Source organism: Siniperca chuatsi, linkage group LG4 (genome assembly GCF_020085105.1).
Source record: "Siniperca chuatsi isolate FFG_IHB_CAS linkage group LG4, ASM2008510v1, whole genome shotgun sequence".
NCBI lineage: Eukaryota > Metazoa > Chordata > Actinopteri > Centrarchiformes > Sinipercidae > Siniperca > Siniperca chuatsi.
In genome coordinates this window covers 19,112,349-19,126,021 of record NC_058045.1, presented here as the reverse complement: position 1 = coordinate 19,126,021, position 13,673 = coordinate 19,112,349, and the positions used below count along the sequence as shown (strand labels likewise).

At 40.5% G+C, this 13,673-nt stretch overlaps 1 protein-coding gene across 1 annotated transcript; it reads right to left on the bottom strand.

The window, feature by feature from the left end:
• Nucleotides 1-10,349, bottom strand: si:ch211-106e7.2. The gene is made up of 4 exons (XM_044191941.1): nucleotides 10,134-10,349; nucleotides 1,625-6,060; nucleotides 679-741; nucleotides 1-561 (listed from the first exon to the last, which is right to left on the bottom strand). The coding sequence occupies exons 2-4, from the start codon at nucleotides 6,012-6,014 to the stop codon at nucleotides 434-436; spliced, it is 4,581 nt and encodes a 1,526-aa protein (XP_044047876.1). The 5' UTR covers nucleotides 6,015-6,060; nucleotides 10,134-10,349; the 3' UTR covers nucleotides 1-433.
• Nucleotides 10,350-13,673: the final 3,324 nt, after the last annotated feature.

The window sequence follows — 13,673 nt, the reverse complement described above, 5'->3', positions numbered from 1 at the left end:
TGATTTTAACAGACTATTTAATGTAGGACATTAAAACTGCATTTTCCAGTACAAAAAAACTTGATCACATTTCTTGTTTCTTATAAAATATGTTTAAGTTGCAAATATTGCAGAAAAATATTCTTAATGGAGAAAAATATGAAAATATATTTAGTTGAAACATATAGTTCACAGATTGCCTGCAAGTAAAGTTTTTGCATTTACAACTTACAGCCATGTAAACAGCTAATTTTACGTGCAAACTAATGAGAACATGTGTCCTGTATACAGTAGTAACTGTTTAGAGCAAATATATACAAAACTGGCACAACTTCAGTTAACTCCTTGAATATACAAAGACACAAAACATAATTTCTTTAACAATCTTGAAAGGAATTTTCATAAATGAAGAATTTCCCACAGAGAAGACAATATTTGACTTCTCCCTGTCATGTTATTCAGCCATGGGTTGCTGTATCATCTCCTTGTATTTCTTCTGAAACTCAAGGAAGAGGCTGGAGGTCTTGGGGGCGGGAGACGAAAGTAGAGGATGATACTTCTCAGGTTTTAGACACCATGTACCTAAGATGCAGTTATTATTCATCATAATTAAGAAAAACTGTAGCCACTGCCTAAATAATAACAAAGAAATGAAAAATAAGAAGAAGATTTTAGGTATGTCTTAGTTGAATTTGTTACCTTTTGCCCTTATGGCAGTTTTGTTGTGGCTCTCGTTCTTTCCTTCAAAGAGGTCAGGCTTATCTGAAAAAAAGAAAATAAAATCAGGTTTAGCTGAGAAAGGACACTGGAAAAAACAACCCATTTTTTAAAAGATTTTTTTCAGCATCAGCATTACAGAATATATAATCACTTGAATTATAAAGAGGAACCCCCCCTTTTACATTTTGAAACTGCAAGATGACCTGACCAGTCATCTGGTTATGACCAGTTCAGATAAATAAGATGTTTTTTTCTGCTCACCACTGTTTTTGCATTTGTACTAATTCATCATCACTGAAGACATTGTTGGATAATATACTAATGTGTCAGCTACATTAACTTTCTGGGTGTGAGTGTGTGTATGTGTAATAGGTGGTTTTGCATGATGACAAAAGATAAACATTTAAAATGCTTTTGTATTCTAAATAATAATAAAAATAATTCCACATCAACTTTTATAACTTATACATCTTGGCTGTATTCCTCCCCTATAGAAATGCCTGGGGTCATTCCATACTATACAAGTCTCAGTCTTCCTTTGTCTCATTGCAGACTCGAGGGTGTAACTTTGTTCTACTCCTGAGTCTGACCATACGTGTGAATAAAGCAGTCTTAACTAAAAATCGACTTGTGGCCTGACTGATTTCAACTTCATCTGATCCAGATAAAAGAATCTCCCTTTCAGTTTCATTGTTACTTAAATAACAAATTGTTTAATTGTTTCCATTAGATGAGCTTCTGTTTAGGTACAACTAGCGGGCCTTGTTCAAAGGACCTGAGACCTGTCAGTGATGTCATCAGGGTTATCTCGGCTTGGGCTTGGAGACTAAAGGTTTTTAACAGTAAGCCTTTGTTACAAACTGGGGGCATGAAGTTTGAAAAACAATCATTATAGTACCTCTTTAATCTCAATATTATGTCTGACCTGGAACAGGATCATTGGGTTCCTTTCTCCCATTGGAGCCATCTTTGAAGTTGAAGGTATTGGGTAACACACTGAACCTCAGGACATCGTTCTGCTGGAGAGGCATGACAGCATGGCTTCCATTTTCAGCATTACTTCTCTCTTGATCGGCAGGATGTTTGAGTGAGACCATATCCTTCCTCATCTTCTCCCCTCCAGGTTTGAGTCCGTTAGAGAGGGACCTCCTCCTCTTCAGACTGAGGCAGCGCTTACTATTTCGATTCCAGATCCTCGTTTCAGAGGAAACTGGCAGCTCCTCAGTGTTGGTGGGGCCAATCTCCGCTTTCCTGAGATTCACCCCAGATAAAGAGGCAAAAGTACACTTCTGTGTTTTCAGTTTACTTCTGCACCTAATTTTAGTTGGTGGAAAACCTCTCCTCCATTTTTCGTAAATCACTCGTTTGATTGAATATTCCCCCGCCGGGACAGTTTCACTGGACTTTCTCCTCAAGGGACTGAGATTCACAGTGAGAACTTCTGGAGGCCTTGGTACTCCATCAGACACGGGAGATGAAATATGTCTCTTTCTGCCGCCAATTAAAGCACACTTGTCTTGTGGTGCTGAGCCAAACAGTACCAGTTCTACAGTTCTAACGTTTGAGGCTAAAGGTTCACTATCAGTTGCATCAACAAAAACCTTCCTACATTTTGAAATGCCCTCAAGGGCAGGCTGTGAATCCACAACAGGGGGTTTGCATTTCTTTGATTTCTTAAGAAATGGGGAAAATCCATCATAACTGCTTAGTGTCTTCTGTTTTCTTTTAACAGTTTCATGTTTACCACTAAGGCTGAAAGTTGTCTGGAGGGCAGGAGTTGCACTAATTTGAGTTTGTTCTTCTTCACTTTCCAATGATGACTTTGGCACACTTGTAGATGTCAGCTGAGCTTGTCCACAATTCTCTTCAAGTTCTGACATCTGCCTGGCAACTTTACTTTCACTGTTGGAGAGATTTTCAATTTCTTTGTCACTACTGACTGAAGTACACGACAGAGTACTTCCTGTAGATTTCAACTGATCTTGTACACAATCCACCTCAGGGTCTGACTGAATTTCAGTGTCACTTCTGGATAATTGTTTTGTTTCTTTCTCACTACTGTCTGAACAGCTTGACTGGCTACTTTCTGTCAATTTCATCTGAGCGTGTTCAGAATCCTTTTCAAAGTCTGGCATCTGGTTGGGAATTTCATTTTCACTGCTGAAGAGATCTTCATCTTCGTTTTCACTTATGAGTATAATGCTTGACTGGCTATTATCTATGCTTATCTTAGAAATGTTCTGTGGTTCTTTGTCAGAACATGAGTGAGGTTTGTCATTATCTTGAGTAAAGTCAATGGTTTGACTAAATGTCATAATTTGATTGTTGACGTTCTCCCCACCTTTCACTTGATTCTCTCCTATGGCAGTGGAGTGGAATTTGCTGCCAGACCTGATCGCACACGGTTTATCCTTCTTTTGTACAGGCATCCTTTCGTTATCAAGGGTCTTGTCAGTGAAATCTGTATGACTTTGCTTGTTCTTGCACTGGCATTTACTCAAATAAGGCATGCTTGAGCCCAAAATTATTTCCATCCACCTGTCAATGCAGCATACCTGTTCTATTGGACAGACTGACTCGTTCTTCAGTTTTGAGTCACTCAGTGTTACATTTATAACCTCAGGTAGCTCACCCTCCACTGAGCTATTCATGACTCTCTCTGGCTGACTGTCCGTGTCTCTACTTTGTGGCATCTTGCTTTGTATTTGCTCAAAGATAACTTTGGCCTCTTCTGGAGGCAAAACTTGGATTTCAAATGAGTAATGTGGATCTCTGACACTCTCTTTTTTAATAGGAGAGGCAGTTTGCGTTGAAGTGGATTCAACAGTGGAAGCTTGTTTTTCTTCACTGGAGTCAAGAGGTTCAAGCTCGGTTTGTGACAAGACCTTGTTTGACACCTCACTTATAATCTGTGCAGGAATGCTGTCGCCTGTCCCATCTTGATCTGGCTGACTGTCACTCTCAATCACGTGAAGACGATGCTTCAAAGACCACTGGAAGCCAAACTCTGTATCAATGTCATCCAGCTGATCATTGACATTTAACCATGATGATTTGTAGGGTGGTTCTAAATAAACTTCATTATCTTCAAGGACATGGTAGCTTCTGAGTTGTTTCCCAAAGCCGTACTTTACTTGTGACAGTATGACAGTGTCTGGTGTTACATATTTGCTGCAGAATTGTATAGTATCAGTGATTAAATCTTTGTACCAGCCTGTCTTGAGCTTTTGTGCCAAACTTGTACAGCTACCATCCCAAAACATGCTCAATAATTTGCTTGAAGAATCAACATTTGTAAAATTTCTTCTGCGATTCATCTGAGCTTTTTCAGCATCCTGTAAAAACTTCATTAATGTGACAGTTGTCCATGGGACTGTTGGGACTGAGGAAAGCGCTGGTTCGGTTGGATTCTCACTTTTGTCCTTATCACCATGTTGGCTTACTGGCACTTCAGCGGTTACAGATTGTTGAGCAGTTAGTACAACACGTTGGTCTTCTTGCATGTTAATAGCCAGTTCAGATCCTGTGTCATCAGCACATAACTGTTTTTGTGACAAATCTTGATGCCCAGCTGAATCTGAAGATGACAAAAAAGTACCATCATTGGATGCTGCTGAAGATTTCTTGGACTTCATTTGATTTGGGTTTTCTGGGTAAAGATTAGATCCCTCTCTCAAACACTGAGCGTTTTTGTTTTTTGCCACAGCTGGTGAAATAAATAATTTCTCCAGGTTATTTAAAGATTCATTTGTTGCAGTGCGCTCACCCGTTTGATTGATTGTGTTAGAAGAGGTATGCTTGCTGGCAGCCCGGTAGCTTTCCTGTGACAATGGTTGCACAACAGCAACAGCTCTCGCACCTGTGCGACCAGGAGATGAGAGAATGGAGCTGTCATTTGACTTGACTGATGAAAGCATTTCAAGTATTTCAAGCATTTCACGATTGTTTGCTACAGATGATTGGGTCTCATGTAGTTGCATCAGCTGAGATGAATCACTTAAAGATCCAACTAGATTACTTTTAGGAATAAATGCATTGGCTGCCTTACTTCCACTTCCATCTCCTGTTGTTGTGACATGGAAGACATTTGGTACAGAGCTTTGCCGAGGTAGCGTATCTACGCTGAGCTGTGTTCTTGCCATAACACTTTGGGTGGTTTTAGGCAAGGATTGTCCCGAATTAAGTGCTAAGGACTGGGAGGCATTTGAGTTATTACTTTCAGTGACAGTTGACACAGGTTGCATATTTTGATTAGACTTGCTGACAAAATGCTTCCCACTGTAAGCTGAACTAGTAAACACTGGAGGCCGACCATCTGAGGTAGCAATGAACGACTTACGTAGATCGTCCGCAATTCTCGCAATTATCATCTGGCGACTGGACATTTGCTGTCCTGTATCAGCAGCAGGATTTAAGAGAGGGTCGTTTGTTTTTGACAAGAAAAGGCTGGTTTCATACTGGCTCCTATATGAATTTGAGTTAATAGAGGAGGTGGCCTCTCTCCCATTGTTCTGTTGAGTAGAGTATTGTTGAGTTTTCTGGAGCATGCTGTGCAAAATCTGTTCACCTGATGATGAGTTTGCTGTAATGCTGTTTTTTCTGAGAGATAAAGAGACAGCTGTATTATAACTTGGTGGGAGGATGGAAGGAGAGAATCCATGCTGAGTGCTCTTTTGTCTGCAATTCTGGTTATGAGCAGTCTGTCTGTTGTGTGCAGACACTAATGTGCTGGTGCAAACCACCTGTTCATGTGGAAGCGAGGTAGCTGCTGTAGTGTACACTGAAACGGGTATAGTCGACACTCCACTTACATTTTGAAACAAGCTTTTCTGAACCCTACAATGCTGGCGATTAGACACAACGTTACCATCCTGTGCCATTATTGACTGTTTCCCATTTCCCATAGAGTTCTGATGAAAATCTTGCTGAATGGCATCCTGAAATCCATTAGTGGACTGCAAACCATGGTTTCCACTTTGCATATTAGTAGATGAGTTTTGCAGATTGCCATTTGACAACGTCGTATAATAATTGTTAGTCTTCCCTCCAGCTGGCTGCTGAGAAAAAACTGCCTGATGAGGAACTGCTGAGGTCTGCCAATTTGATGTCTGTCTGTTAGAGTAAGCTCCATCGTGAAAGGTGAAATGAGCACTTTGTGGTGGTCGGTCTCCTGTGTTCGGTGTTCTGTACTGCCACGAGTTATTTGCTGTCTCAGCTTGCTGATTTCTCATTGTGTTATTAGTAAGCTGAGTAGCAGCTTGTGGGGATGGTCCAAGCTGTTGGTACTGTCTATTCATCCATGCACAAGAATGCATTTTTGCCCGTCGTTAAGCCTTGTAGTGGGTTGAAGAGGTACCTTTCCTGAAAGAGGAATTAAAAATATGTCGTAAAAACGCTAATTTATGCAGTGGCAAAATGTTTGGTACACAACTTTACATTAACACACACACACACACACACACACACAAGCCTATTTATTTCTGCCCTTGCCCATGTCCCTTGGTTTTCCAGCTGAAGTGTCATGACTCTTGTTTGTAAAGACATCCTGTTAGCCTGCTTCATCTTGTAATGCTATTCCTGTCAAACCAGTTCTACACTTTCATCCGGATATAGATATAATGGTTTTGTCACTGATGTCTGACACAAATCCTCCAACAATAGGAGTCTCCATGCTGTCAATTTGTGACATTCCTGCTGCCTACAATTACAATGAAAACACTCAAATGGGATAAAGTTGTATAAATTAAAAAAAGATGTGCAAACTGCCTAAGGATTTGTGTTTTTCGAATAAAGGTGAGCAGTGTGCAATACCCCTTGGACAAAAATCTGATTAAATTACCAACAGAAATGTCCCTCTGCAGCTTAATCTAAAAGACAAACACAGATGAGATGTACAGATGTGGTGAATAAATCAAGTGGGCAATTTGTTCTTTGTTGTGGGTAGTTCAAATGATCTCATCCACAGGGGTCTATCACTGAAGTGTAAATAGTCTGTAGTCACATCAGTTTCATCATTTAAAAGTTATTTCATAGCAAATCTCTTGGCCGTTTTACAATATCTGACAGTGCACAAGTATTGAATGACGGCGTTAAATTGGGACTCCCATTTAAATCCTATTTGCTAACATGCTCTATGTAAAGAGTTTTACTGGATATTTATTTATTCATCCATTGAGTGGGCATGAATAGACATTGCAAATACATGGAGAGACCGCTGGTCAGATTATTATTGTAAGAGGGTTTTTCTAACCTCTTCTGCCCCAGTTGCAGTGCCAGGAGAAAACAGTTTTGATAAGACTGATCTAATATGAAAAGATCCATCTCCTCAATGCCTCTCCACTATGCTCTTACACTGTGTTTTCTATCTTACTAAACTGATTTTGTGCATAAGAGGCAATGATTGAGATTATACATTTATTACAGTGATCTTATAAGGCGGTACAAGACAAGCATTTCATCTCGCTCTCTGCATGTTTCACCTTGTGCTGCTGCAGCCTTTACGTTAATCTGCCGCCATTCAATCAAGAAGTGCAGTATTGAAAGTGATATGGAAATGTTACAAGGTTCGACCTAGTATGATTGCCGCCATGAATTTTACGTAAAGTTACCAGGGTAAAAAAATTAAAATTTATTTATTTTTTTTTATTATTTTTTTTAAATGAACCAAACCTCTTTAAAAGAAAGAGCGGGAAAGGGACAGTGCTGACAGTGATCACTTTCATGTGCTAAAGTTACACAACAACACATTCCCCCCTGAACCCTTCCTAACAAAATAAAGCACGTAAAAGGCACAACACCTCTTGGCCTCCGCCACAATAGGCTACTTCATTCATAGTGCCAGTCAAGACACAAACCATAAACTGTCAAACACGCTGTCAAGTTTTCTTGCACAAACTGTAAAACTAACGTCATAGTGAACGGCTCTGAGTAGCAACAGCTGGCCTGTAAACCACACTTCAGCTTTTAAGCTAGTATCTTTGCTTTTGTTCTGAATACAGTGTCGCGGAAAAACTGCTCAGATGGGCCAATGAATCTTCAAGTCTTCCACAACACTTGGTTTATTTTAGAAGTTATCAAGTAATTTAATACATCGCCTTATATTCCCTGGGAAGAGCCCTCCCATTGTGGGGCTTATTCCTCAGAGTAACACCGTTTTACCTTATTTCAGGAAATTTCCACCATTAGTTTCAGTTTTCTCATTAATTTGACCACCTGCCCATTATGACTGCATAGGTTGGCAATTATCAAACCCAATGTTTTTCCATACCTAATGGTGACAAAAGAGGTCTGCTTTTATCAAATAAATAAATTACCTATTAGAAATAATGGTACACAAGAAATGGTAAAGGTTTGGTTTATAGGGTTTACTATGGACTTTATGGACTTTGACTTAACAAGTCTTCTTTATACTGTATGCAGTTGTTCTTGTCTCACTATATGTTGACCGTTATCTGCACTTGTCATACACTCTATGCTGGGACATAACCAGCATCTGGCTATGCTGTGTCCTTTCCATGACCTGGCTGCTATGCCTTCAGCCATGTGTTATACATCTGACTATGCTGTCTCTCCCCTGACCTTTACCTGTTTGCTTATGGTTTGATTACATGGTTGCTGATGATTCTGCTAACTTGCTTACTCTTTTCCTCCCTCATACGTAATTAGGCACATACAATTAGGCATACACAGTCATTTACATTTCAAAAATATACCACAACAGGCCAATCTATTAAAGTCATTCTTAAAATGCAGAGTTCATTAGCAGCAGCCTATTGCAGTTTTACCTGTAATTTGAAGACTTATGTTTGGGCCTACAATCAGTTACATATGGCTTATATACTTATGTAGCCAGCCAACATACCTCTGAATATGAGCTGTATATATCTTTGACATCGTTAAGCTTCCAATCTCATTCTTTAGCTAAAATAAAACACTCTAACTGTCAAGATAATGATATGATCTGCTCACTGTCGTGGCAATCAGAAAACCTGATGCTATCTAGTGTTGGTGAGATGATGGTAATGAAATACCAAGCGGCAACCTCCGGGGCGAAAATAATAAGCCAACACAGCTGGCTCCAAAAGTGAGTCAATGTCAATGCCCATGTTAAAATGCCCAACTTTACAGCAGAAATAAACATTTAAATATACTGAAATGCTTCAAGTGCTACATTTAGAAACAAGTTAGATCCACATTATCTTTAAAAATATGCACACGGCCCTCCAACAGCTTGAAATGAGCTTGTAAACTGTATTTTTATTGGTCTTAAACTTTTTTATTTTGTTGTTATAACCTGTTATGTTGTTGGTTTGTGAAAGCTGTAAGGCATGCAATCTGTGCATGTCTGACTGATAAGAGGCACATATCCTTCAAATTTCAAATAACAGTTTAGCCTTGAGTGTGCACGCTGCTTGCATATCACTTAGAAACATTTCACCTACATTTTTTTGGATGGGGCAGACACATATCTAGAGAAGTCCAAGGGAACTGGATTTGCTCTTGTAGCCTTGAAGGTGTTTCATCAACTCACATGTGACTGACACAGAGTGATTTAAACACCTGGGACACACTGTCAGTCAGTAGCACTTTGGATAAGTGGAGAACCATCTTCAAGAGTACAACAGCACATGTAGTTGCCTTATTTTAAATGTTTTATCACCTGGATGACTGAGAATTTTCTTAGACACACAGCGGAGCAGACACGTCATTTTTTGCTTCTGGTTGCATAGTCTTTGAGGCCAGTTGTTCTAATTAAATTCTGCATCCAAAAGACCAGAATAACAGTGAAATAATCCTGTAGTGCATTCACACTCAAGGAAAAAAGACCAACTGTGAACACAGACCCAAGCTAGCTAGAGGGGAAAGGAGTGTCTCAAGTTACTCAATACAAGATTTGGGGATCCTCCTGGATTTGTGTTAGGAGCCATTTTCATACCAAGTCTTAAGACAAGAATACAATATATGATGCTGCTCCCAGTGACTGTAGATTTAAAGATTGATGAGTGTACCTATCTATCACAACTAGAATTGTTTTAATTTCCAGAGAAAGACCAGCGATTCATCTTGATGTACCGTTAATACATTTCTCCATTTTGTTACCGTTTTCATATGTTTTCTGAGAGTTTCGACCCAAACCGAAGGCAGTTGGGAAGTAAACTGACAAAATGTCGCCTGACAAACTTAATGTCTCGACTTTAATGAACACTCAGTACGTTTGGACAATAACTGTGCTCATAATTTCAAGTTGCTCCTATGGAACTGACAAAACTATGGAAATTAAGTTACAAACTGACATTTTTAACGCTGGATAACTTGAATTAAATTCGCACTGCAGTGCATTAATGTCATCTTCTCACGCACAGGTCGGAGGTCGGTATAGCGGCATGTGGCGGCTGTCTAAATCGCCCCGTAACAATTTTACTTCCGCTGCTTACTTTTGAATTTCGACGAGGTCCAACTTCAGCCGTAACCGTAACGTCAGTAACATCCGGAGTCCGTGCAGTTAATAAAGCTGCTCTTCCTTTCGTTCACTCATCCATATTGCATCTGTTGTGAATCAGTCCCTGCTGTTGGTCTCAAAGCCGACTAACATCCAGCTCATCTTGCGACACAAACAAAGGTTTTCTCCTCTAACTAACTTTTAATGTGTGACGTCACCTGCAGGAGGCGGACCTCTGCTCATCTACCCGAGCTGCACACTGAAGACATGCAAGCTAGGAAGCCCTGCTATATTACTTTTATACTAACCGTAAGTATTTTGTATGTTTTTTTTTATCAGTAAATGAAATGTATGTGCTTAGTTACGTAGTGTCGTGGTGGATTTAATTAAATGTACCGTCTGCCATTAATATATTATGAATATAGCATACAACTAACTTGTGCACTTAGTATACTGACTAAATCTACACAGAAGACTAAAGTTGCATGTTTAAACCAAGTATGCTGTCATATATATAATCAGCCATAGGTGAACAAGAGTGGTAAAACGTGGTCACCCTGATAGCTCACCCACGTATAAGACTGATTCCTTACTGCAGCAGCTTGGGTTTGAGTCTAACCCACGGTATCTCTCTCCCATATTACCTGTCTCCCTTCAGCTGTCCCTGTTAAATAAAGGCAAAAAGAACATGTAATGTGTGAAAATATTGAAGTTTTTAAAAATATATAGTCTGAATCACCCTGAAAATAATAGAAAACATGCCTGAACATGCAGGCAGGGAAGGCTAGGGACTTTCCCAGCTTCCATTAGAATTGGCTCAAGGAAGAGCTGGGTTTTTCCAAGTGCTCAAATATGGAAAGTATGACGACATTATCAAACTTATGATTCACTTTTTGGGTTATAAAAGACACGGCACAGAGGTCTGAATTCAGTTTGGCTCTGGAATCAGCTCAGGTTTATTTCTTGTGAAACAAACTATATTGCATTGAACTCTGATCATCTCCAGGGAATTATTTTGAGTGCTTTTGAGACTCCAATTGCTGTTCATCTGAGTTATTGGTAAAGTGCTGTTGAAGGAATCAGACTCATCCATTGGTCCAGATCTGGACTTCTGATACACAACAGTAGGGGGTACGAAATAAAGATAGCAAATCATAAGCAAATATGTGTCCGCCTATAATGGACAGAACACAGCATATGGCTAACAGTACAGGTAATGGTATAGCACATAATGAAAAGGCAAACATGGAATGACTAAGTACATAGCAACTCAGCTAGAGCAAAAAATACCAGGGGAATCCCAACTATGTGGAGTCCTTCAACATGTCTTCAACCTGAGCCTGAGTCTTCAAAGTGTCCCTGTTCTGTGGATGACATCTTGCCTCGTTCCTGTGCCAAAGACGCTGCGTCCCAGTGGCTCCAAGGACTACAGACCGGTGGCACTGACCTCAAACATAATGCAGCCCATGGTCAGACCCCTCCCGGACCCCCTTCAGTTTGCCTACCAGCCCCGGCTGGGAGTTGAGGATGCCATCATCTTCCTGCTGAACCGCATCTACACCCACCTGGACAAGCCGGCAAGCACGGTGAGGATCATGTTTTTTGACTTCTCCAGTGCTTTCAACACCGTCCTGCCTGCCCTGCTGGGAGAGAAGCTGGTAGCGATGCAGGTGGTTGCCCCCCTTGTGTCATGGATTGTGGACTACCTGACTGGCAGACCACAGCATGTGCGTCTGCAGCACTGTGTGTCGGACAGCAACACTGGGGACTGTCCTCTCTCCCTTCCTCTTCACCATCTACACCACAGACTTCAGCTACCACACAGTCTTAACAAACTGATCCGTAAGGCCAGTGACATTGTGGGGGTGGAGCTGGACTCTCTGTCGGTGGTGTATAATTTATATTATACTTTATATCCACTTGTACTTAATTTATCTTACCTGTATTATAGTGTATTGTATTTTGATTTGCTTAGTACTTCTATTCCTTCTATTCTCAAGTGTGCATTGACGTGATAGTTAGCAGCTGTAATGAAAGAGTTTCCCCTCGGGGATCAATTAAGTTCTGATTCTGATTCAGACTGCATGAAGGCAGACTGAGGAATGAGGGTATCAGATTTCCCCCGTAATACCATCACCCTTGCTGCTCAATCATCTGTGAAGGCAGTTTGAAATTGGCGGGTGAAAGTCCTGACACAGGGTAAATAAAAGCCATATGGGGTGTCCATGCTGTTTGTTGCTCTTCTTGAAGGTAGTCTGTGTGAAGACAGACTGAGGAATGTCTCTTTTAAGGCTTTATGGTATGCTGAATGCATGTCAGCCGGACAACACTTTCATACACACTTTGTACAAAATAAGATAAATTACCCATAAAATCTGGAATCTGGGGACCTTTACTCACTTTTAGATTATACTTTAAAGTTTCACAATATCATAATGTCACAGATATACCAGGCCTCACCAGCCTGTAATCACCCACACCTGCTCCCAGTTACACTCCTGCTCTCCATTAGCCCCAATCACAGCCAGTACATAAGCACACCACTCACCTCCTCCAGCGATCCTCTCTCTCCAGTGACCTTCATCCCCATCCTCAACGCGTCACTCTCATCATACCCACTCTCTCTCTGGTTGAACTTCAATAAAGAGCATTCTTGATCAACCCGGTGTCCCCTGCCAGTCTGTACCGTAACACATAAGGGGAAATTACAATTAGTGTCTCTAACACTGAGCCTGATGTCAAATGTACTTGAAGCTTCTGTGTGAAGCACCGTGTTGGAGGTCTGGATAATAAACATCTCAAATGACAAGAAAGTAAAAGAAATGTTAAATCTCAGAGGCTAATCTCTGCATCAAACACACACACACATACACACAGGAACCAGAGGAGGTCAAGAGCTCAACCATTGTTTTCACACAGGACCTTATAAAGACAGGGGTACCTAATGACGTAGACAGATATCAAAGTGAGACACAGAGAGCAGGAAGACTTCTGACATCTGACAACGGAAAATGGCTCAAGCAACCAGTAAATTACCAATACCTTTAAAACTATATTTTACGCGTTTAAACCTTTAGGCAGAAACATAGGGACTTTTTTCATTCTTTGCAGTGACTCGGAGGGCTGAACCTTCAAGAAGAGTCTGGTAAGTACAGGTCTACATTATGTATTTTTAATACAGAAATATTTAAAAGGATTAATCTCATTTTATATATTATTTATTATATATTTGTCTTCATCTCCGGGAATAAAAAATTCAATTGGGCCTCCATCTGCAATGGCTGACAGAGGCAGGACTTTGGGGTAGAGATTTTCAGGCTGATTTGTGATGTAAAAGAGCCATCTTTTACATCATCTTATTTTTCCTAAAATATATCTCCGGGCCTCCCAAGAGCATTCTTTCCTCTGGGCTCGCTTCTACTGACTTCTTTACAGTGCCTTGGCATTTTTTAGATCCCCCTGACACATACTGCCGCGGCGGTCTCTTTCTCACTCTTCTAGCCAGAACCATCATACCGCCAGATCCTTCTTGAGA

Coding starts and splice junctions, on each gene's coding strand:
- si:ch211-106e7.2 (XM_044191941.1), bottom strand. CDS start 6,014: ATGCATTCTTGTGCATGGATGAATAGACAGTACCAACAGCTTGGACCA. Junction 742..1,624: donor ACCCAATGATCCTGTTCCAG/GTCAGACATAAT, acceptor TCTTTTTTTCAG/ATAAGCCTGACCTCTTTGAA. Junction 562..678: donor AACTGCCATAAGGGCAAAAG/GTAACAAATTCA, acceptor ACTGCATCTTAG/GTACATGGTGTCTAAAACCT.